Here is a 20,840-nt window from a genome sequence, read left to right as displayed (position 1 = left end):
TATTACCTAAAAAAATTTAAAATAAAATAGTTAAAAAATAAAATAATATATTCATCCAACAAAGTTTACTTATCACACCTTACATCGAGAAAAGAAAATTCAAACATCAAATCTTGTGGTGATATATCTTAAAACGAAAACGTAACGAAACTTTTTAACATTTTTAAATGTTAAAAATTATATGATTGGAAAGCCACGTGTCAATGCTTATCAATGTCAGCCAGGAAAGAAAAGCAAGTCTTTAAGCGTTTCGTCTTCTCATTATGAAGCCTATCAGAATCTCTCGTTGAGAGAGATATAAAGAGTTGTCAATCTGTTGATTAAGCAACAATACTGGGAAAGGAGAGTCTAAGGACATAAGGATCTTCGTCTCTGATGTGTGATTGTTTGAAGCTATGGATTCAACTGGCAAAACCCAATTCTTTGTACTTCTTTATCACCCATCTTTCTTCTTTGTTTATCCATTTAAATAATCTCCTAAATTGCAGAGTTTTTATTTTGTTCGTTGTTATAAGAGACTACGGATTTTTTTTTCTTTTGCTGGAATGAGTTGTGACAAGTGGTTGATTTAGTGCCTTTCTTCTTTGCATTTTAATTATGATGAGCAGCGGTCGAGTTCCCTAACGGCGGGAGAACGGATCTGTGCATCTGCTTTCTTACCGGTCCTTATAGTGATCGATTTCTTGATTTATGCAACGTCTAATTGCTTTGGATGCCGGCCCCGACCCAAGAAATGCATCTATGAGTTCACTGATCTTACCCGGCTCGCTCATGAATCCCGATGTATTTCTGATTTTCCTTCTTTTCCTTTTTTTTTTCCTTCAAAATTTTTTTGATTATCATTATTGAGGTTTAGTTACAATGTCTTTATTGCTCCAACAGTGGGGGTAAAATTGTATATTTGACGGGTATTGGATCAAACTTTATGCCTTATACGATTCTGATTCTTCAAATATATAAAAAATCTTTTGAAAAATTGAGTATACTTTACACTGGATGCATCATGCATACCCAGATCCAATATTCAACTCTTGTAACTTAGGTATTATCTATTGTTAAATTAAAACTTGGAGAGTATATTCTTACTTTTACTTTTTTTTCCCCAGCTTTTTTTTCCCCAGAAAACTAACATAGTTGATTGGTTCCTTTGAACTCGTGATTCAGTTTCGGTGAATGAAGTCGAGGCATTGTACGAACTCTTCAAGAAGCTGAGTAGCTCAATAATCGATGATGGATTAATTCACAAGGTAAATTGAGATTCAGAGGCAATTAGGTGTCATAAACTTTGTTATGATTTTTCCTTTTTCATAGCTTAATTTTATATGAATGCATTGCTTCAAGTTGACGTTTCAGCAGAATTTGTTTACAATGCCATAAATTAAATGTCAAAAATATTAATGAAGTTCCAATTTCTTTCTTTGTGTTATAGGAAGAGCTTCAGTTAGCCTTGTTCCAGACACCCATAGGCAGCAATCTCTTTCTTGACAGGGTAAGAGTTTCTCTCTCTTTTTTCTTTTCCTTGAAAAATACCAGTTTCTTCTATATCCCATGATTGATATTGGAACCAAGTTTGAAAAGAAGATGAATTGTTCATCTAGAATTTGGGAAATTGTTATTGTTGTAATTTACTTAGTTGAGTTCGTTTTTTGTCTTGATGTGTGCTTTAATTAATGACTGATCAATTACCTAGAATTTCCTACCTGTTAATCCCTTCTATTGCAGGTTTTTGATCTTTTTGATGAAAAGAGAAATGGTGTCATCGAATTTGAGGAATTTGTCCATGCACTGAACGTGTTTCATCCATGTGCCCCTTTAGAAGATAAAATTGATTGTAAGGGTTCTTAGGAAATCATTTGCTTTGTACCATTTAAATATTGATTTATAGCTTTGTCTCATCTGCATCCTTGTTAATGTCTTGCAGTTGCATTTAGATTGTATGACCTGAGACAAACAGGTTTTATCGAGCGAGAAGAAGTGAGTAAGCAGTTCTAACCTGAGTTCAGTGTCCTGTAAATGGCTCTGGGACAATGGCCTTCCTGCAGTTTTCACATTTTAGCTAATTAACTTTTTGGTTGAATGCCAGGTTAAGCAAATGGTGATTGCCATTTTGATGGAATCTGGAATGAATTTGTCGGATGACCTTCTCGAGGAAATCATTGACAAAGTCGCTCTCTGAAGTTTAAATTCTTTGCTTTTACTGTTGTAATTTCTTTTTGTAAAGCATTCAATGGCTTACAGGATTTTCATATTTCTGCAGACATTTGATGATGCAGACGCGGACAAGGATGGTAAAATAAACAAAGAAGAATGGAAAGCATTTGTGCTTCGTAATCCCAACCTCTTGAGGAACATGACTCTTCCGCATTTAAAGTCCGTGAAGAACTCCTATTTCCAGTATTGCACTCCCAATCTAGTCTTTTTGATTGACCCCTTGGCCCTTTCCTATCTCCGGTAATTTATCGTCTCTCTGGTTTATGTTATTATTGATCCTCAGGTGCATTACTACCTTCTTTCCCAGTTTCGTTTACAACACTGGAGTTGAAGACTTCTAACCGAAGTGATGTTAGGCTAAAATGCCACAAAGACCTCATTGCGGGCGATGAAGTAAATATAGTGTGTCCGGTCCGCGCGAACACTGCCTGACGGTGACAGCAACCAAATCATTTTGATTAAGCTCTCCAACTGTATATGTGTCTATGTTATCCGGAGCTAATTTTGAAGGCTCATATCCCATAATCATATTATGTTGGATATGAATACTTTACAAGAAACAAAAAGTCCGGAGTGCATTGTATGCCCACAATGAAGTACAGTACAAAGACTTGAAATTGAGTGCATTCACTACTGTTCTCTCGACTAGGGTTTACTCAACTTTAGTCAAAGTTAAAAATTTTGGTGTGCGCTTTAGCGTATCGTAGAATTTCCGGGATTTATTTATGCTTGATTTTGTGATTTTGTTAATTTTAAATTTTTATCTCGTGAAAGAAAATAAATATAATGATAAATTTAGTTCCCAATTTTTATATCATAATTTCTTTTAAGAAAAATTTAGTCATTAACCTTTAAAAAAGAATTAAATGGTGCAGTAATTCAGGTATATTTCATGTTTGTATGATATTATTTATTGGTATATAATATAAAATTTATAAAAATTTTCAAAAAATAAAATCGGTATATAATTTAAAACTTATAAAAAATATTCAGAAAATATAAAAATGCAAGAAATTTATAAAAAAATTTCAAAAATAAGGTAAATTACACAAATAATCATCTAACTATAATTTTTTTTATTTATTTTAGATATTAAAAATAAAAAGTTTTCAATTTAAGCATTCACAATTAAGTCATTTTGGTCATTTCTGTTAAAATCAGTATAACAACCAACTTAACTTTCAACTTTAATATAATATATTAATTTAATCATAAGTTTTAAAAAATAACTTTCAAAATTTACAAATACTTTCATTTGACACTAAATCTAAAAATATTAAAAAAATACATAAATATTTTTAAAAACATATAATAATTTAAATTTAAATTTAAATGTAATATTAAATAAAATAAAAATCCCCCACCCCCACCCACACCTACACCCCGACCCTCTCCCTTTCCCCCTCTGTTGTGCGGAAGCGTGTAAAAGAGTAAAATTATTGTACTAAAAAATCACACTAAGTTCAATTCCCAGGAAAGAGAGTTGGATCGCAAGGATCGCTTAAGTACCAGGTCTTTCCTAGCCAGAATATCCCTCAATCGTAATTTAATAGCACAATAAATCACTACAATCACACACACAATTCATGCAAAATAATACAATAAAGAACACAAGAATTTAACGAGGTTCAGCAAATTTTGCCTACGTCCTCGGGCACTACCAAATATATTTCACTCCAAAATACAAGTGAGAATTTACAAAGAGAGAGAGAGAAAACAATGCCTTAAGTAGAGAATGGCAAGTTTGAGATACAGAATGAGAGATAGTTATGCCTATTTATAGTTGAGGTTCAGGGATCAACTTGCAAAGTCACTTTACAATTAGGGACCATATATTGCAAATATCTCAGATTTTATTATGCCAATATCTCGATACCCATATCTTTGACTTTCCAATATTTGATACCCATATATTTGACTTTCCAATATTTGATACCCATATCTTTGACTTTCCATTATTTGATACCCATATCTTTGATTTTCCATAAATATGGATAATTCCCAATAATCTCCACCTTGAAGATTTGATTCGAGTAATCTTATCTTCACACAATTCTCTCTGTCTTTGTCAACAACACTTGATAGTGCCTTCTTCAACTGTTAAACATGCATAATATTGATCAAGTTCAAACAATGTTCGAACTTGATTGTTGTTACCACCTTGGTCATCATATCTGCGGGATTATCTGCAGTCTTAATCTTCTGAAGGTGAATTTTCCCCTCATCAATAATTTCCCGCACAAAGTGGAAACGTACATCGATATGCTTTGTACGTGCATGATAGACTTGATTCTTTGCTAAATGAATAGCACTTTGACTATCACAATACACATTAATATGCTCCTGGACCAATCCCAAGGTTTTAACCATACCTTGTAACCAAATAGCTTCCTTTACAGCCTCTGTTACAGCCATGTATTCAGCTTCTGTGGTTGACAACGCAACTGTAGACTGCAGTGTAGACTTCCAACTTATTGGTCCTCCAGCAAGAGTAAACACATAACCAGTGGTTGATCTTCGTTTGTCCAAATCACCGGCATAATCAGAATCAACGTACCCAACAACACCTTTACCAAGTGTAGTATCCTGCTTGAACAATAATCCAATATCCATGGTCTTATGAATATACCGTAGAATCCATTTCACAGCTTGCCAATGTCCTTTTCCAGGATTATGGATATACCTGCTCACTATACTAACTGCCTGTGAAATGTCGGGTCTTGTACACACCATTGCATACATCAAGCTACCTACTGCATTAGAATACGGAACTTGCAACATGTATTCTCGTTCCGTATTCGTCGAAGGAGATAGTTGTGCAGAAAGCTTGAAATGAGAAGCCAAGGGGGTACTTACAGGTTTTGTCTGCTCGTTCATGCCAAACTGCTGTAGTACCTTTTTCAAATACTGCTTCTGAGACAAGCTAACTCTATCATGAGCTCTATCTCTCCATATTTCCATGCCGAGAATCTTTTTAGCTTCTCCTAGATCTTTCATCTCAAACTCGAGATTGAGTTGAGTCTTCAATCTTTCAATCTCAACTTTGCTCTTAGATGCTATTAGCATATCATCAACATATAAGAGCAAGTATATGAAAGTTCCTTCTTGTAGCTTCTGAAAATACACGCAATGATCAAATTTACTTCTTGTGTACCTTTGCCCTTTCATGAACTGATCAAATTGCTTGTACCACTGCCTCGGAGATTGCTTCAATCCATAAAGCGACTTTGTCAGTTTGCAAACCCAATTTTCTTTTCCAGCAACCTTGAATCCATCTGGCTGAGTCATATAGATTTCCTCTTCCAAATCACCGTGTAAAAACGCGGTCTTCACATCAAGCTGAACTAGTTCAAGATCATATTGCGCAACCAAGGCTAGCAAAATCCGAATAGACAAATGCTTCACAACTGGAGAAAACACTTCATTGTAGTCTATTCCTTCTTTCTGAGCGTAACCCTTTACTACTAATCTAGCCTTGTATCGAATTTCATTTTTATCAAGAAATCCTTCCTTCTTTGCATATACCCATTTGCATCCAATTGCCTTCTTTCCCTTAGGTAGTGTCACCAACTCCCAAGTCTTATTTTTATGAAGAGACTGCATTCCTTCATTCATTTCTTGCTTCCACTTTACACCATCAGGGTTACTTATTACTTCTGTGTAAGTAGAAGGAACATCATCATCTGTAATTGGAAGTGCATAGGCCACTATATCATCAAAGCGAGCAGGCTTACGAATCTCTCTTCTTGGCCTTCTATATGCAATTGAATCTTATTGCTGTAGAGATTCTTGGGTAGGAACCTCTTCATCATTTGTCCCTTCAATATTAGCTAGATCATCGTTAACCTTTTCAAGCTCCACCTACTGCAAAGTACTACTGGTTTTGTCATCCTTTTGTGAATCATTGTACTTCAACATGGTTGATTCATCAAAAGTCACATCTCTACTGAAAACAATCTTCCTTGTATCAGGACACCAGAGACGATATCCTTTTACTCCATCAGTTATACCCAAGAATAATGCTTTCTTTGCTCTTGGGTCTAACTTAGATTCTTTTACATGATAATATGCAGTGGAACCAAATACATGCAAAGAATCATAATCAGTAGCAGATTTACCAGTCCACATCTCCATAGGAGTTTTTCCATTTATTGCAGCTGATGGCAAACGGTTAATTAGATGGTACGCATATGTAACTGCCTCAGCCCAAAATTCTTTGCCTAATCCAGCATTGGACAACATACATCGAACTTTCTCCAGTATAGTTTGATTCATTCGTTCTGCCACCCCATTTTGCTGTGGTGTATCCCGAACAGTGAAGTGTCGCACAATGTTCTCATCTTGGCATACTTGTAGAAATGGATCGTTTTTGTACTCAGTACCATTATCTGATCGAAGTCGTTTGACCTTTCGACCAGTCTGAGTCTCCACCATCTTCTTCCATTTCAGAAATGCATCCAAAACTTCACTTTTTCTTTTCATTAGATACACCCATACTTTTCTTGAATAATCATCAACAAAAGTAACAAAATAGTGCATACCTCCCAAAGAAGCTACTTTGGTAGGTCCCTACACATCACTGTGAACATAGTCTAGGATTCATTTCGTATTGTGAATTGCTGGACCAAATTTTACCCTCTTCTGCTTGCCCAGAACACAATGTTCACAGAATTCCATTTTGCAAGAATTTGCACCTTTCAATAAGCCTTGCTTCACCAATGTCTGCAAAGCTTTTTCACCAGCATGTCCCAATCGCATATGCCATAATCTGGTAGCCTCTGAATCTACATCTTTTGTAGAAACTGTTGATGTTGATCCAATAACTGTACTTCCATTTAAAAAATACAAGTTATTTCTTCTTGTGCCTTTCATCACCGTCAGTTGCCCAGCTACTACTTTTAGTAATCCATCTCTCAAAGTGATTGTGAGCCCTTTAGATTCTAGGGCACCTAATGAGATGAGATTTTTCTTCAGGCTAGGTACGTAGCGAACATCTGTCAAGACTTGGATTGAGCCGTCGTGATTCTTCAATTGGACTGTACCTACTCCCATTGTCTTACAAGCACTATCATTTCCCATAAGAACAATTCCACCTTCTAGCTCTTTAAGACTAGAAAACCAGTCCTTATTAGGACACATATGGTAAGTACATCCTGAATCCAAAATCCACTCATCCGTTTGACATGCCATTGCCATGCCAACCAAGCTAAAGTCTGACTCCTCATCATGCTCCGCTACACATGCATTAGAAATAGCCTTGCCCTTTTGTAGCTTAGGACAATTCTTTTTCCAATGCCATTTTTCACGGCAAAAGGCACATTCATCTTTGGCGGGTCTCCCTTTGGACTTTCCCCTTCTACCAGATTTGCTGCTGTGTGAACGACCTCTTACTGTTAAGACTTCTGCGGTTGTATCTCTGTGATCTCTTTTATCTTTCTTTCGAGTCTCAGATCTATACAACGCACTACAGACTGCATCAAATGTGATCGTGTCCTTCCCATGAAGCAATGTGGTGGTAAGATGATCATATTCATCAGGAAGGGAATTCAACAACAATAATGCCTTGTCTTCATCTTCAAATTTCTCATCCAAATTTAGCAAGTCTGCTAAAATTTTATTGAATGAGTTCACATGGTCATTCATCGACATACCGGGTGCATACGTGAATCGATAAAGTTTCTTTTTCATATAAAGCCTATTTTCAAGACTTTTTGTTAGAAATTTTTCTTTCAGTGTATCCCACAACTTCTTCGCTGATGTCTCCCTCATGACAGAGTACTTCTGCTCTTTGGCCAAACATAGGCGAATTGTTCCACATGCCTGTCTATTGATCTTGGCCCACTCCTTGTAATCCATCTTGTCAGGTTTTTCTTCAAGGGCTATATCCAGCTCTTGCTGACATAAGACATCCAGGATCTCACATTGCCACATACCAAAATTATTGGTACCATCAAATTTCTCTACTTCAAATTTCGCATTGGTCACAGTAGTCTTTGACGATGACTTTTCCATTTTTTCTCCTCAATCCCAACTACAGTACGTGAACAGTGCCGTGAACGATCGTATTCCCCAAGTACGAATCTAGCTCTGATACCAATTATTGTGCGGAAGCGTGTAAAAGAGTAAAATTATTGTACTAAAAAAATCACACTAAGTTCAATTCCCAGGAAAGAGAGGTGGATCGCAAGGATCGCTTAAGTACCAGGTCTTTCCTAGCCAGAATATCCCTCAATCGTAATTTAATAGCACAATAAATCACTACAATCACACACACAATTCATGCAGAATAATACAATAAAGAACACAAGAATTTAACGAGGTTCAGCAAATTTTGCCTACGTCCTCGGGCACTACCAAATATATTTCACTCCAAAATACAAGTGAGAATTTACAAAGAGAGAGAGAGAAAACAATGCCTTAAGTAGAGAATGGCAAGTTTGAGATACAGAATGAGAGATGGTTATGCCTATTTATAGTTGAGGTTCAGGGATCAACTTACAAAGTCACTTTACAATTAGGGACCATATATTGCAAATATCTCAGATTTTATTATGCCAATATCTCGATACCCATATCTTTGACTTTCCAATATTTGATACCCATATCTTTGACTTTCCAATATTTGATACCCATATCTTTGACTTTCCATTATTTGATACCCATATCTTTGATTTTCCATAAATATGGATAATTCCCAATACCCTCCCCACCGGAGCTCCCTTCACCAGTCACAACCGTCCCCGTCCCCCCTTATATCTGTCACTTCTAAAAAAATAAGCAATCGAAAATGTCTTTGTACATTAAGAGGTCTGGGTTCTATTTTAAAGTTTAGACAGGTTGCAGATAAACTTGACAAGATTGAAACTTTGGGACTATGATCTCTGTTTTTGGTTTTGTTTTCTCATCTCGGTTGTTTCGATTGCTTATTTTTTACCAATGACTACGGAGAAAATGGGAGGTTCCAATGGTGGGGGAGGGGGAGGGACGGTTTTTATTTTATTTAATATTAATATAATTATATTTCTTTAATATTAATATAAATATTAACACAAAACTTAAATTTAGGGTTTTTTACATAAATAATATAAAATAAATATCAAAATAGGATAAGGGCATTAATATTAATGAATTTAGGCAAATTCTACAATAAAAAGTTGGTATCGCCTAACCAATCAGCAACACCCCTCTCCTTTTAAAAAAAATATTTTTTTTTGGGTGTAGCCAGATCAATCGGCGACACCCGTATTTCAAACCCAAAATACACCATTTTTTACATGTATAATAGAAAAAAATATTTTTATTGATGTCGTCGATGTGTCAGGCAATACCCTATTGTTTTATAATAAATTATGTTTTTTAAAGCTGAAAAAATTTGACATTTTAATTTTCGGATATTGGAATTCGAGTCCATGACTGACGGGTCACATCCACAACAGACTGCCAGCCATCATAGGCCTGAGTTCCAATACTTGAAAATTATTGTACCAGTTTGGTTTCTTTTCATAAAAAATATAATTTTATTACATTAATTTTTTTTTTATAAATGGGTTTTGGTTTGGTCCCAAACCCCCACACATCAGTTTTTAACTTGAAGTGAGAAAAAAATTTTTGAAGGTTCGCCGCCTCTTCCCCTAAAAAAATTGGAGTTAAGCTTCTTTACTGTTTTGTTTGTAATTTTATTTAAGGTTATATTATTTTAGTAATAGTTTATTAAGGTTAGACTGTTAGTATTAAGGTATGTTATTTGTGTTAAAATGTTAATAGTAATTATTTTGCCATTTTAATTTTTTTTATATTACAATTTATTTTGTTTGCTATGGTTTAAAGAATAGTCTGATGTTCCTTTTTTTTAAAAGAATAGTTTGTTATTTTATTATAATTGTGTATGGTTTTTTTTTTATTGTTGTTTTATTAAGATTTTGTGTTCTTTATATCATCAGGACCTTCGTCATCGATATCGTGGCATCGTCATATGCAATGATCCCGGGGCCCATATGTCGGTTGTCCATCCCGATGCAGTGCATGCTTTCGAGTTCCTTGAGTACCTGAACATCATACCTGTTCACCTGATGTTAGAAGATCATGAATCGGAAGAGTTGTTCGTGGGTTAAAGATTCGCGAGCAAAGGCGAGTGTGTTGATGCTATTAAGTGCTATAGGTTGAAGGTGTCTGTCGACTACAGGGTGGCTGACTCTAAACTGACAATCTATGTTGGTGAGTGTTGGAAGTTGATAGAAGGGTGCAAGTGGCAAGTACGAATTGCATTTATCTAGAGGTCCTATCAGTAGGAGATATGAAAATATGTTGGGCCTCATACATGTACTTCTGCTCGTATGACTCAGGACCATCGCAAGCTTGATTCAAAAATCATCCGCAACTGCATACTGCAATGGTTAAAGACTCATCCACCATTACTGTATTGGTTCTAATTGCCGACATATAAGAACGATTCTAGTAACGAGTTTCTTATCGGAATGCATGGTTGGCTATATAGATTATCATGGATCAGTTGCACAGAAATTGGGATGTTTTGTACAACAAACTCCAATGGTGGATTGTTGCAATGTGCTCATATGTTCTAGGGATTATCGTTGAGTTACAGAAGTTGCCTTATTACAACCAAGACAACCAACTCTATCCAGGGAAAAAAACTTTTCACCGTATGTTTTAGACATCTGATCCATGCATTCGGGCCTTTCCCCACTATAAGTCACTTTTGTAGGTATATGAGACTTATATGAGACTTGGCTGTACGAGAAATATATGCGGATTCTCCTCATTGCGATTGCACAAGAAGGGAATCGAAACTTGCTACTGACAGTATTTTCCATTTTCAAATGAGAGAACATGGAGTCGTGAGAATTTTTCCTAGAGAACTTGTGGAGATGTGTTGTCACTCAAGACCATAGCTGGGCTATGGCATTTTAATGAAAAGACCATAACTGGGTTATGGCACATTAAACATAAGACCATGGTTGGACCATGGCGGTATAGATACATGTGTAAGACCATAGTTGGGCTATGGCATTCTGATGGTAAAACCATAACTGAGTTATGGCACTACAAATGTAAGACCATGGCAGGGTCATGGCAATGCATGTGTAAAACCATAGTTGGACTATGGCATAAAAAGAACAATGTACTCATATCCGTAAGTCGTTCTTCGATTCAATAAGAAATGGTAAGAGACTTATGTGATTGAATTGAAAGATTTATAGATTATTATTGATATTGATCTGAAGGAAGTATGTTTATTAATTATACTGTATTTTACAGGGAAAAATGTATGATTTATTTACAATTTAATTTATTTTGATTTTCAAGGATAATAAGTACTAACCTCTTAACAAAATAACATACTTCAATAATACTAACCTACTGTTAAAATAACTAATTATACAGAAATAAATAAATAAATAAATAAAGTAAAAAAAAAACAATAAAACAAAGGGGAAGCTTACCTTCGGTGGTGGGGTAGCGGAGACCTTCAGCGGAACAATTTGGGTGGGGTTGGGAGACCAAACCAATTCCCACTTATAATAATTAAAAATAATACTTATATTATATATATTTTTTGAAAGTTGAAAATAAGATTGGTATAATAATTTTTAGATATTAGAACTTATGCCGTGATTGGTGACACTAATAAAAAATAATAATTTTTGTTACACATAAAAAAAAAAGTATTTTGGGTTTGAAATGAAAGTGCCGTCGATTGATCAGGCTATACCTAAAAAAATTATATTCTTTTTAAAAAGAAGGGGTCAGCAATTAATTAGAGGGCACCAATTTTTTTTACCATAGAATTCGCCTAGATTCGTTAATATGTGTGCCTTTATCCTATTTTAGTATTTCTTTTATATTATTTATGTAAAAGACCTTAAATTTATTATTATATTTTTTTAAAAAATTTATGTATTTTTATATGATATGGTTGGTTTAGTCAAAATTTTACATACATGATTTTATATCAATTAAGTATGATTTGCAATTTCGTAAGTTTTTAAAAAATTTTGCAAGTTAAAAAGAAATTAAATTTTATATATCTATTGTAAAATAAAAATTCGATTAAATGATAAAATGATTTCCATGGGTTCGAATTCCAAGGAGTTGTAATTTCAACTTGTTTTTATGTAAAATGAGGAAAAGCTCAAGATTATATATATAATTAATTTAGAGCCGTTTTGGAGTAAGAAGTCGGGATATTACAGATTAATGGATCATAACAGCAGGTATGCTATGCCAAAACACAGGCCTTTCTCTCTTCTTGGCCATCAACAAGGCACTGCCTTTTAGCTGTTAATCACAATTAATCTAGACTACTTCTTCAGACTCATTTGGAATTAATGATATCTTTTTCTAAAGTTTAATTTCTGATGTGCAGGATCCATAAATATAGTAAGCACAGAGCATACTCTTAAACTCACGAGAGTCTTTCTTTCACAGATATTCTATATTCAGGCAGAAAGAGATTAAAGAGATTTAGCAAGACATGGTTTATAGAAACACACTAAGATTTTATTTCTCAAACTGGTCCTTTCTTACAACTGAGCTTTTCCGTCTTTATATAGAGGAGGAAAGCTAAGTAAGCAGATAAGAGAGAATCTGTTTTTTTGGTTTTACCTGACTCATCAAACTTAAAGGACATTACTCAGCAAACTTTAAAGGATATGACTCAACAAACTTTAACAAAAGATAAAGGACAATAATTTACATTAAGATAAGGGAGAATCTGCTTTTCTGATTTCAGCTTAATGATTCAGTCTCTTCTGTGTCATAGTCGGTGTCTATGTGAGAGGTGATATTAAATTCTTCTATTTTCCTCCTTTTTTCTTCACGTGCTCTGTAACTTTTCAGTTCCAACTGTTCAATTCTTTTTTCAAGGTCATCAGGTGGTATCACATCATCATCATAGCTGGGAAGTAAAGTGGGTTTTGATTTCCTGTTTGATTTTTGGCTTGATCCTGCTTCATGTATATCCTTCCATGCTGGTGTGTCTTGCACTGCCTGGCTGCAATACATGGGATACTCTTGAGACCATTCTTTTGGATCTGGTATGTTGGTCCAATATTCATTCAAGGCTTCTTTCAACTGTTTCTGATAAGGCGTAGTGTCTACAAAATTTTATTGAATAACAAAATAATGTTTAATGTGGGAAATTTATATAATTTTTAAAAAATATAGACACGTGTTACATGAGAAAAATAAAATAATGAACATACATGAAACTAATAAATGTAACCGTTAAATGACGCTATCCTATGCATTGGGATAGCTTTTATATATAGTTTTAGGATTTTCATGCCAAATGTTCTGATAGAGTGGAGAGAAATGGAAGGAGATAAAGGAACAGTGTGTCTGACTGGAGGTACTGGGTTCATAGGTTCATGGCTCATCAAGAGGCTTCTTCAGGAGGGTTATTCTGTTCGTACCACTGTCAGGGCTGATCCAGGTAACACTACCGTTTTATAAGCAGATCCATTTAAATATTTCAGTTTCAAGCTGAGAAAATTAATATTTTGAGCAGATGTACATGATTTACTCCCATATTCCTGTTGAAATTTTACAGAAAACAAAAGAGACCTTACTTTCCTCACTAGTCTGCCTGGAGTAGCCGAAAAGCTGAAAATCTTTAGTGCAGATCTTAATGACCCCAACAGTTTCGATGCAGCCATTGAAGGAAGCAAGGCAGTGCTCCATGTTGCCACTCCTTTGAGTTTCGATGGTAAAGAATCTCTGGAAGCGGTAACAGAGAGGTCAACCAGTGGAGCACTAGGCATCTTGAAGGCATGCTTAAGATCAAAAACAGTGAAGCGCGTTGTGTATACTTCAAGTGCAGCCACTGTTATTTACAATGGCCAAGAGACGGACATGATGGATGAGAGTTTCTGGACTGATGTGGATTTCGTTACGCAAAAATTAAACCCAAAAACACATCCTTACCTTATTTCCAAGACATTCACAGAAAGGGCGGTTCTTGAATTTGGTACACAACATGGACTGGATGTGGTGACAGTGAATCCTGGTTTGGTTGTTGGTCCTTTCATATGCCCCAAGTTCCCTGACTCAGTGCGCTCATCATTGGCGCTGGTCTTAGGTACAAACTTGCTACTTGTCTTAGTAATATTTTTCAGTTTCAGCCTAAATAGACTTATTAAACGAGGAAGCTGAATAATCTGTACGGGGAACCGATCTGACTATGGTATCCTTCTGAATATTCCCATGGTGCATGTTGATGATGTGGCAAGGGCACATATATTCCTGCTTGAATATCCAGATGTAAAAGGGAGATACAATTATTCTTCCAACACCATAAGCCTTGACAAGTTGTCTGAATTCCTAGGTGGGAAGTACCCAGAGTTCCCAATTCCATCACCAGAGTGAGTAACAGTCCAAACTTGCATGATAAAAATCAGAGTTATACTCCAACTTGTTATTTGTGTGTTGCACAGAACCTTGGCAGAAATCGAAGGTCCGAAACTTCCTGGTGTGTCATCAAAGAAACTGTTGGGCATAGGTTTCGAATTTAATAATGGGCTGGAGGAAATGTTTGATGGAGCCATTCAGTGCTGCAAGGAAAGAGGATATCTGTAGTTGAGCAAGGGCCTGGATGGAATCAGTTGAAATATGCAATATATTAGTTCCCTTGTCTTCATGAATCATGAAGCATTGTTATAAGCCATTAAAATGTTTCCAAGCTAGTTTCTGCATTATGTATTATTGCTTCTTTTGCTCAACATTTTATGGATCAATTATGAATCTTAAATCGTGATGCAAATAACTTGTGAATTAATCATTTTAAATTCATCGTATAAATTTATACTTGTAACAAATATCATAAATTCATAATTCTTTCGATTAAAAATAAAAGTAAATATACTTTTTTTGGTTAAATTTTACTATTAGACCTTGTATTTTGTGTAAACTGTGGATTTAGTACCTATACTTAATTTTGATCAATTTTAGTCTCAATACTTTTCTAATTTTAAAATTTTAGTCCTGATCCAATAGTAACAATTAAATCTGTTTGGTTAAATTATGTCATAAGTCCTGTATTATACGTAAAGTTATAAATTTAGTCAATATTTTTCAATTGGATCATTCTTAGTGGCTATATATTTTAAATTTCAAAATTTTAGTCTTAATGCAAACCACACGTGTTAAATCTATTAATTGATCTTTTGTGAGTAATATGTGAAAATAACAAACAAACATAGCATTACACATGTGATCATATATTTGACACATCAAATTTTAAAAATAACATAACTTAATTTAATGAATTTAATAGCTATCATATAGTTAGGACTAATATTTTCAAATTCTAAAAGTACAGCGACTGAAAATGACCAAATTAAACTACAGGTACTACACTCACAACATATGCAAAGTACAGGGTCTACTAGTAGAATTGACCCTTTTTTTTAATTCGTTTATTCCTCCTCCCCTTCGTTCCAGGTTGCCCATAGAAAGTGGATTCTCCATCTTTGCTTCCTGTTTCTCTTTCTCGGTTTCTTCTTCGATCCTATTATTTGAGTATTTGAGTAACAGCAATGGCGGACAAGCCAAGCCGAGCCTTGATTTTATACGGTGACGGGTTGGCCCGTTTCATTCACCCATCACATGCCCATCTCCACTCTCTCGCATCTACTGCCAACTGTGGTTTCTTGAGCCTCCCTAATGCTCCTCCTTCAGGTTCCCCTTTTCAATTCCTTGTCTCTTTTCTTGTTTTTTATTTGCAGCTCCCTCTTTTAACAGTGGGTAATCAATATATAATCTCTTTAAAATGCACCCAAACATTGAAAGATAGATTCTTTTGCTTTCTTCTTCTTCTTCAGATTGCTATGAAAAATTCTGGATTTTCCTAATTGATTCGGCTGTTTTTAGTGTAATTAAATATAATTTTTTGGAATGGATGAAATTACGATGGATTTTCTTAGTTTTTCGTTCTTTAATTTGGTACTTAGAGATTACAACGATTGGTTGGAAGTTGGAACCTTACTGATTGACAGAATAAGCTTTAGGTTCTATGTTAGTTCAATAATTAGTCAAAGTGTAAGTTTTTGCTCCATTCCTTTGATAATTCATCTCAATTTAACAGCTCCCCTTGCCTTTCTTAGTAATTAATTCATGCTTCTTTTCACATATTTTTTTAATTGTTGTTATTCATCCACCATATGGAAATTTACTTGGATTTAAACTGCAGAAAGCGAGGATGATAGGACTGTAAGAGAGTTTGCTGTGCTGGTGGATGCCTTTGAGACATTGAACAAGGTGAGATGCCCTATAATTCTAGGTTATTTGATAAGTGAATTTCATGATAAATTCTTCAATGTTCTTTGGTTTCATGACATTTTCTCAGAACGGCCAATTTTCTAGTGAGGTAAAGTCTCAAAAGTCATCTTTGATTCCAACCATGTCTGAGAGGTATTATCATATACATTTTGCTGGGTTTTAATTGTTGGAAGCTATAATATGCCACTCAACATGCGTCTTTTATCTCAGTTCAGGTTTATGGGAATGAAAGCTGCTATATTGAGTAACAATTCTGGTTTGAAGTCTTTCGGAGAAAAACTTGGCTTCAATGTATTGAACTTGAATGGATTGTTTGGAAATAGTAATACTCCCCCTGTTTCATCGATTGATAATTTGGCTTCTAAGTTGCTGTCCTTACTTGCATTCCAGGAAGGGAAGGTAACGGAATCCAACCAGTTTGATTTAGTGATTTTGCATATTGGGTCTGGGGAGAACTTGAATGCTAATAGTGGCAATGATGTGGAATTCTTGAATGCTTTGCTTGGTGCTATTATGAGTATAGCTAAGCCTGGAACTGAAATTCGTTCTCGTCTACTCTTGTCCCTTGTAATGAGCTATGGGTCTGTGTCAAAGGCTGATGAGCTGGGTTTGTCCATTTTGAGCACTAAATATGAGAAGAATCCTAATCTTTCAGCACTTTTCCCTAATCAGAGTTACACCATGAGAGGGGAAAGTCAAAGAAATGATGTTAGGTGAGGAAAAATCTTTATGAGCTCTTATTTTGACATTTTGTGTGGATCATTTAACTAATTTACGATGAACAGGCAGTATGGTCCAATGTTATTTGCTCAATATCAGTATGCTGTAACCCGCAAGGATATGGTAGAGACTTTTTCTTTTGAAGAATTTAAAGAGGTACAAACTGACCGAGAGATAATTTTGGAAACCTGTTTGTAGCTTGTTGGTTTAGGTCGCAAAGTAATTTTTACTTGTCATGTCTCCAAAGTCTAAACATGCATCTTTTCAATCTTCATAACCCAAAGTGAAATCGTACATAGAAAACATGGAAATAACCGTGGTATCCTATTTCTGGTTGCAGTGTTCAGGAAATCTTACTATACCGGCTGACCGGTTGCTGCATGAGATAGCATTTAAGCTTTGGAAGGCGCCCAAGTATGGTGCCTAAGAGGGACTTTTATCTGTCTCCGCTTACATGATTTAAAGTTCCAACTTTTGAATATAAGCTCCAAAATAAGAGAAAGGTGATATAGATAAGGTTATGGTGGATCCTGTACTGTTGAAATCCTTTTTCCCAAGGTGGTGTTACTCTTCACCTTAATTTAAGCTGACGATATTTGTCTTTGTATAAGTGGGATATGATGTTACACTTGCTCACTATTGACCCAAGCCAGTTAATGGTCACGTATTGCAGAGTTGATCTCAACTTTATATTGCTCATCATTATATGGGTTAAGGTTCTAATTAAATCCAGTCTTTTAGCTGGTGTGATTGTTTTTCATGTGCTTTGCTTGGCCTTTTTGGGAAAACAATTTGCATTAACAAGATAAATATGCTGCTACTTTGTTACCACAGAAACACAAGGGATGCAGATACGGATTTCTAAAGAATCAAAGTCAATTTGCTTTAGTAAAAAAAAATGTTAATGAACTATATTCAAACGCAATCAACTATGAGAAAAATTCATTACTAATACAGTTTCTCTAGTTCACCTCCTCTAACTTGAATTTTTTTCCAAATTTTGCAATTACTAATAGAAATATTTTTGAATTTCTCGTTTATTTTCGGAATAACAGAGAAGAAAGAAACATAAGCTACTGTAATTAGAATTAAGCGCAGCAATAAATAAAATTAAACTATACACAAAGAACTGACAGTAGACGAGATATACTTTTGAATATCTATACATGTATATATGATTAATGGACTGTACAAAGTATTACCAGCAGCAGCACAAGGATCGAACTAGGAAAGATCAGGTTCACCACAGAATGCATCTGGTTCAAATGATCTTGCTGAATCATCATCGTAAACTCCTGGTATAGCTTGAACCCTAGCTTCTTTAGATGTCATGTAGGAACTGTCTTGACCTCCCTGATCAACATTTATGAGGGGAAGAACACATACAAGTAAGGATACTGCTAGGGTTACTAGTGTGTATTTTAATCTGATCAGCACGGGCTTGACCTGCGGTAGCAAATACATAGAGCGGCTTTTAGTGAGTCGATACACCAACAGAGGTTGCCTTCTATAGAGCAAGTGTCAAAGAGCATTGGATTCTATGTCAAATTTAATAAAATTTTCAAGGTTACTTCTAACCCTAAAAACTACATGTTATTAGATAAGATTGTTTTGATGACCCTCATTCTATTCTTTTTCTTTTAATGTAAAAAATGGGGATTAAGCTCTTACCAGCCTTGGAAGTTCATAAAAATGACATTTTTTTGTCAATAGAAGCCAGAGGAAATTTATTCAGAAATGGTTTTGTTGGTATATGAATTGTCAAAACAGGCATAGAGCAGCAAAGTCTAATAAATGAAAAGTGAAAGAAAGAACTCTGGTACAAATGGGAATCCAATATAAGTATACATACTGAAAATGAACCAAGGAGCCTGTCTCGTGCCAAAACTTCAGCAGTCTTCACCCATATCTGTGGAGTAAAACGATATCAGTCTCTATATTGCAAAGTTGGTCTGGTAGCAGTCCCTCGATAATTTGTGAGGACTAAGAAAACATGCTTTTACAAAATCCCAAATTATAAGAAGCTATTTCATTCTAATAAACAAACTTTTGACATAACAAAGTAATAATCATAGATGCTCAAAATCATAGGGACATAAAAATTAACTGTTTAGGAAGGCAAGTGGATGACTGAATAATGAATTCTTAGGTTACTGCTAATTAAGGATGCAGGCAATGAAAGTTAGACTTTTATTGCAAGTAAAGGTTACACATTTGAAGGATCAATTCTGGACCTATACTGTATCAAATACTGTTATCCAACCGATTGCAATACCTGTCCATCATACCACCCTGTTTCTTCATCTGCAAGTCATGCAAAAGAGAAATCCCATAAGAAAACCATCAAAGTGGGAGCAAAATTTTGCATGAAACAAAAACATAGAAAGAGAAGAGAGGAAGTTCACATTCGACAGTGGCACTGAGCAAGCGGTTCCCAACATAAGCCCAACCCAAATACATCCTCAAAACAGCAACCGTAACCAAAAGAATCCCACTCGAAACGGAGGCAAGAACCGGCCTCACCGGATCGGATATGGGCCCCGCCGAACCGAACCAGGCAACTGGTAGACCAACAAAGAGGGCGAAAGAAGCACCCGTAGCGAACAGGCGAGAGCAGTATTCAACAACGTCTACTGAAGCCCAAGAAAAAGGGAAAGATGTGGAGAGGGATTGGTATTCGTTTATGGGCTGTTGTTCGGGTGGTACAGGGCACTCTGTTTCGGGCAAGGGAGGCGTGTTGCTGCCATTTCCACTTTTATAAGATGAGATTGTTTTGGTATTTGAATTATTCGTTTTGATGGGCCGAAGAGGGAGAAATCTGGGTCTTGAGAACGGTGAGTTCAGGACGGGGAAGCTTGGGGCGGAGGCTGGTGGCGATTTTGGTGATAGGTGGAGGAGTGTGGTGGCCATGGTTTCTGCAGTTCACCTGACAATCGAGATTAATATTTTATTATTTTTTTGACAATTTTTATAGGGTAAACTATAAGTAAACTTACATTTTGGTATTTTACTTAAAAAAATTACAAAATAATTATTAAATAATTTGAAAGTAAAAAATTACAAAATAATTATTAAATAATTTGAAAGTTTTTATATAAGTGGTTGTGTTATTAAAATTGTTGATATATGACATTCTCTGTTCGCATTACTAGCACCAATCGAAAGTTTTTATTTTCCTTCTCTTCTATTGTTTAGTTTTTTTCATGAAATAATTTTAAACGTCAAAAGCCTACGAACCAAAATCTAAACAATTTTTTTTTCGATATTTGATACTAACCGTTAAATCGATAGGTACTACTAATCCACCATACTAATCAGATTTTCACTTGAAAATCCTTAGTCGGGCTTTTCTATAAAAAAAACTTAACAAGCTAATAACTTAAATAAAAACTTATGAATAATTCAACAACTTGTAATAACTTTTCTATCCCGAAAGAATATTTATTATTAGGTCATTACAATAATACGAAAAGTGACTGTTACATTTAAACTCTCAAAAAGGAAAAAAAATTAAAAACGCACATTATTAAAAAATCACTATAAAAACAATATCATTTTGTTAAACCTTCATTATAAACTAATATGATATTGTTTATCGGTAACTATATTAATAT

The 20,840-nt window shown here is 35.1% G+C and overlaps 3 protein-coding genes and 1 pseudogene across 13 annotated transcripts; 3 read left to right on the top strand and 1 right to left on the bottom strand.

The window, feature by feature from the left end:
* Positions 1-186: 186 nt before the first annotated feature.
* LOC107906998 (calcineurin B-like protein 10) lies at positions 187-3,013 on the top strand. 6 transcript variants are annotated; one of them, XM_016834177.2, is made up of 9 exons: positions 187-425; positions 609-783; positions 1,165-1,247; positions 1,430-1,489; positions 1,723-1,831; positions 1,922-1,974; positions 2,084-2,164; positions 2,258-2,370; positions 2,495-3,013. In XM_016834177.2, the coding sequence occupies exons 1-9, from the start codon at positions 396-398 to the stop codon at positions 2,550-2,552; spliced, it is 762 nt and encodes a 253-aa protein (XP_016689666.1). In that variant the 5' UTR covers positions 187-395; the 3' UTR covers positions 2,553-3,013. The 6 variants fall into 6 exon arrangements, 5 of the variants coding, with proteins under 5 accessions (XP_016689666.1, XP_040949091.1, XP_016689667.1 ...); XM_041093157.1 differs by having other exon boundaries at positions 211-425; positions 2,084-2,095; XM_016834178.2 differs by having other exon boundaries at positions 211-425; positions 2,084-2,095; positions 2,258-2,394.
* A 10,465-nt stretch (positions 3,014-13,478) lies between these two features.
* On the top strand, positions 13,479-14,977 carry LOC107906999 (vestitone reductase-like; annotated as a pseudogene).
* A 622-nt stretch (positions 14,978-15,599) lies between these two features.
* On the top strand, positions 15,600-17,911 carry LOC107907001 (uncharacterized). 6 transcript variants are annotated; one of them, XM_016834186.2, is made up of 7 exons: positions 15,630-15,906; positions 16,418-16,485; positions 16,574-16,594; positions 16,717-16,797; positions 16,897-17,219; positions 17,292-17,382; positions 17,567-17,911. In XM_016834186.2, the coding sequence occupies exons 1-7, from the start codon at positions 15,765-15,767 to the stop codon at positions 17,651-17,653; spliced, it is 813 nt and encodes a 270-aa protein (XP_016689675.1). In that variant the 5' UTR covers positions 15,630-15,764; the 3' UTR covers positions 17,654-17,911. The 6 variants fall into 6 exon arrangements, with proteins under 6 accessions (XP_016689677.1, XP_016689675.1, XP_016689674.1 ...); XM_016834185.2 differs by having other exon boundaries at positions 16,574-16,638; positions 16,722-16,797; XM_016834187.2 differs by lacking the exon at positions 16,717-16,797.
* Positions 17,912-18,289: 378 nt separating this feature from the next.
* LOC107907002 (uncharacterized protein ycf36) lies at positions 18,290-20,198 on the bottom strand. The gene is made up of 4 exons (XM_016834189.2): positions 19,632-20,198; positions 19,502-19,530; positions 19,079-19,135; positions 18,290-18,672 (listed from the first exon to the last, which is right to left on the bottom strand). The coding sequence occupies exons 1-4, from the start codon at positions 20,134-20,136 to the stop codon at positions 18,451-18,453; spliced, it is 813 nt and encodes a 270-aa protein (XP_016689678.2). The 5' UTR covers positions 20,137-20,198; the 3' UTR covers positions 18,290-18,450.
* Between the last annotated feature and the right edge of the window lie 642 nt (positions 20,199-20,840).

Source organism: Gossypium hirsutum, chromosome D05 (genome assembly GCF_007990345.1).
Source record: "Gossypium hirsutum isolate 1008001.06 chromosome D05, Gossypium_hirsutum_v2.1, whole genome shotgun sequence".
Lineage (NCBI taxonomy): Eukaryota > Viridiplantae > Streptophyta > Magnoliopsida > Malvales > Malvaceae > Gossypium > Gossypium hirsutum.
This window is presented reverse-complemented; position numbering and strand designations above follow the sequence as displayed.

What these genes read in the sequence shown, in the direction of transcription:
- LOC107906998 (XM_016834176.2), top strand. Translation starts at nt 396, where the DNA reads ATGGATTCAACTGGCAAAACCCAATTCTTT. An exon ending in CTGGCAAAACCCAATTCTTT is followed by an intron (nt 426 to 608) that starts GTACTTCTTTAT and finishes TATGATGAGCAG; the next exon opens with CGGTCGAGTTCCCTAACGGC. An exon ending in GTGAAGAACTCCTATTTCCA is followed by an intron (nt 2,395 to 2,494) that starts GTATTGCACTCC and finishes ATTGATCCTCAG; the next exon opens with GTGCATTACTACCTTCTTTC.
- LOC107907001 (XM_016834182.2), top strand. Translation starts at nt 15,765, where the DNA reads ATGGCGGACAAGCCAAGCCGAGCCTTGATTTTATACGGTGACGGGTTG. An exon ending in CCTTTGAGACATTGAACAAG is followed by an intron (nt 16,486 to 16,573) that starts GTGAGATGCCCT and finishes ACATTTTCTCAG; the next exon opens with AACGGCCAATTTTCTAGTGA. An exon ending in CTTTTGAAGAATTTAAAGAG is followed by an intron (nt 17,383 to 17,566) that starts GTACAAACTGAC and finishes TTCTGGTTGCAG; the next exon opens with TGTTCAGGAAATCTTACTAT.
- LOC107907002 (XM_016834189.2), bottom strand. Translation starts at nt 20,136, where the DNA reads ATGGCCACCACACTCCTCCACCTATCACCAAAATCGCCACCAGCCTCC. An exon ending in GCTCAGTGCCACTGTCGAAT is followed by an intron (nt 19,531 to 19,631) that starts GTGAACTTCCTC and finishes CATGACTTGCAG; the next exon opens with ATGAAGAAACAGGGTGGTAT. An exon ending in GGCTCCTTGGTTCATTTTCA is followed by an intron (nt 18,673 to 19,078) that starts GTATGTATACTT and finishes TTGCTACCGCAG; the next exon opens with GTCAAGCCCGTGCTGATCAG.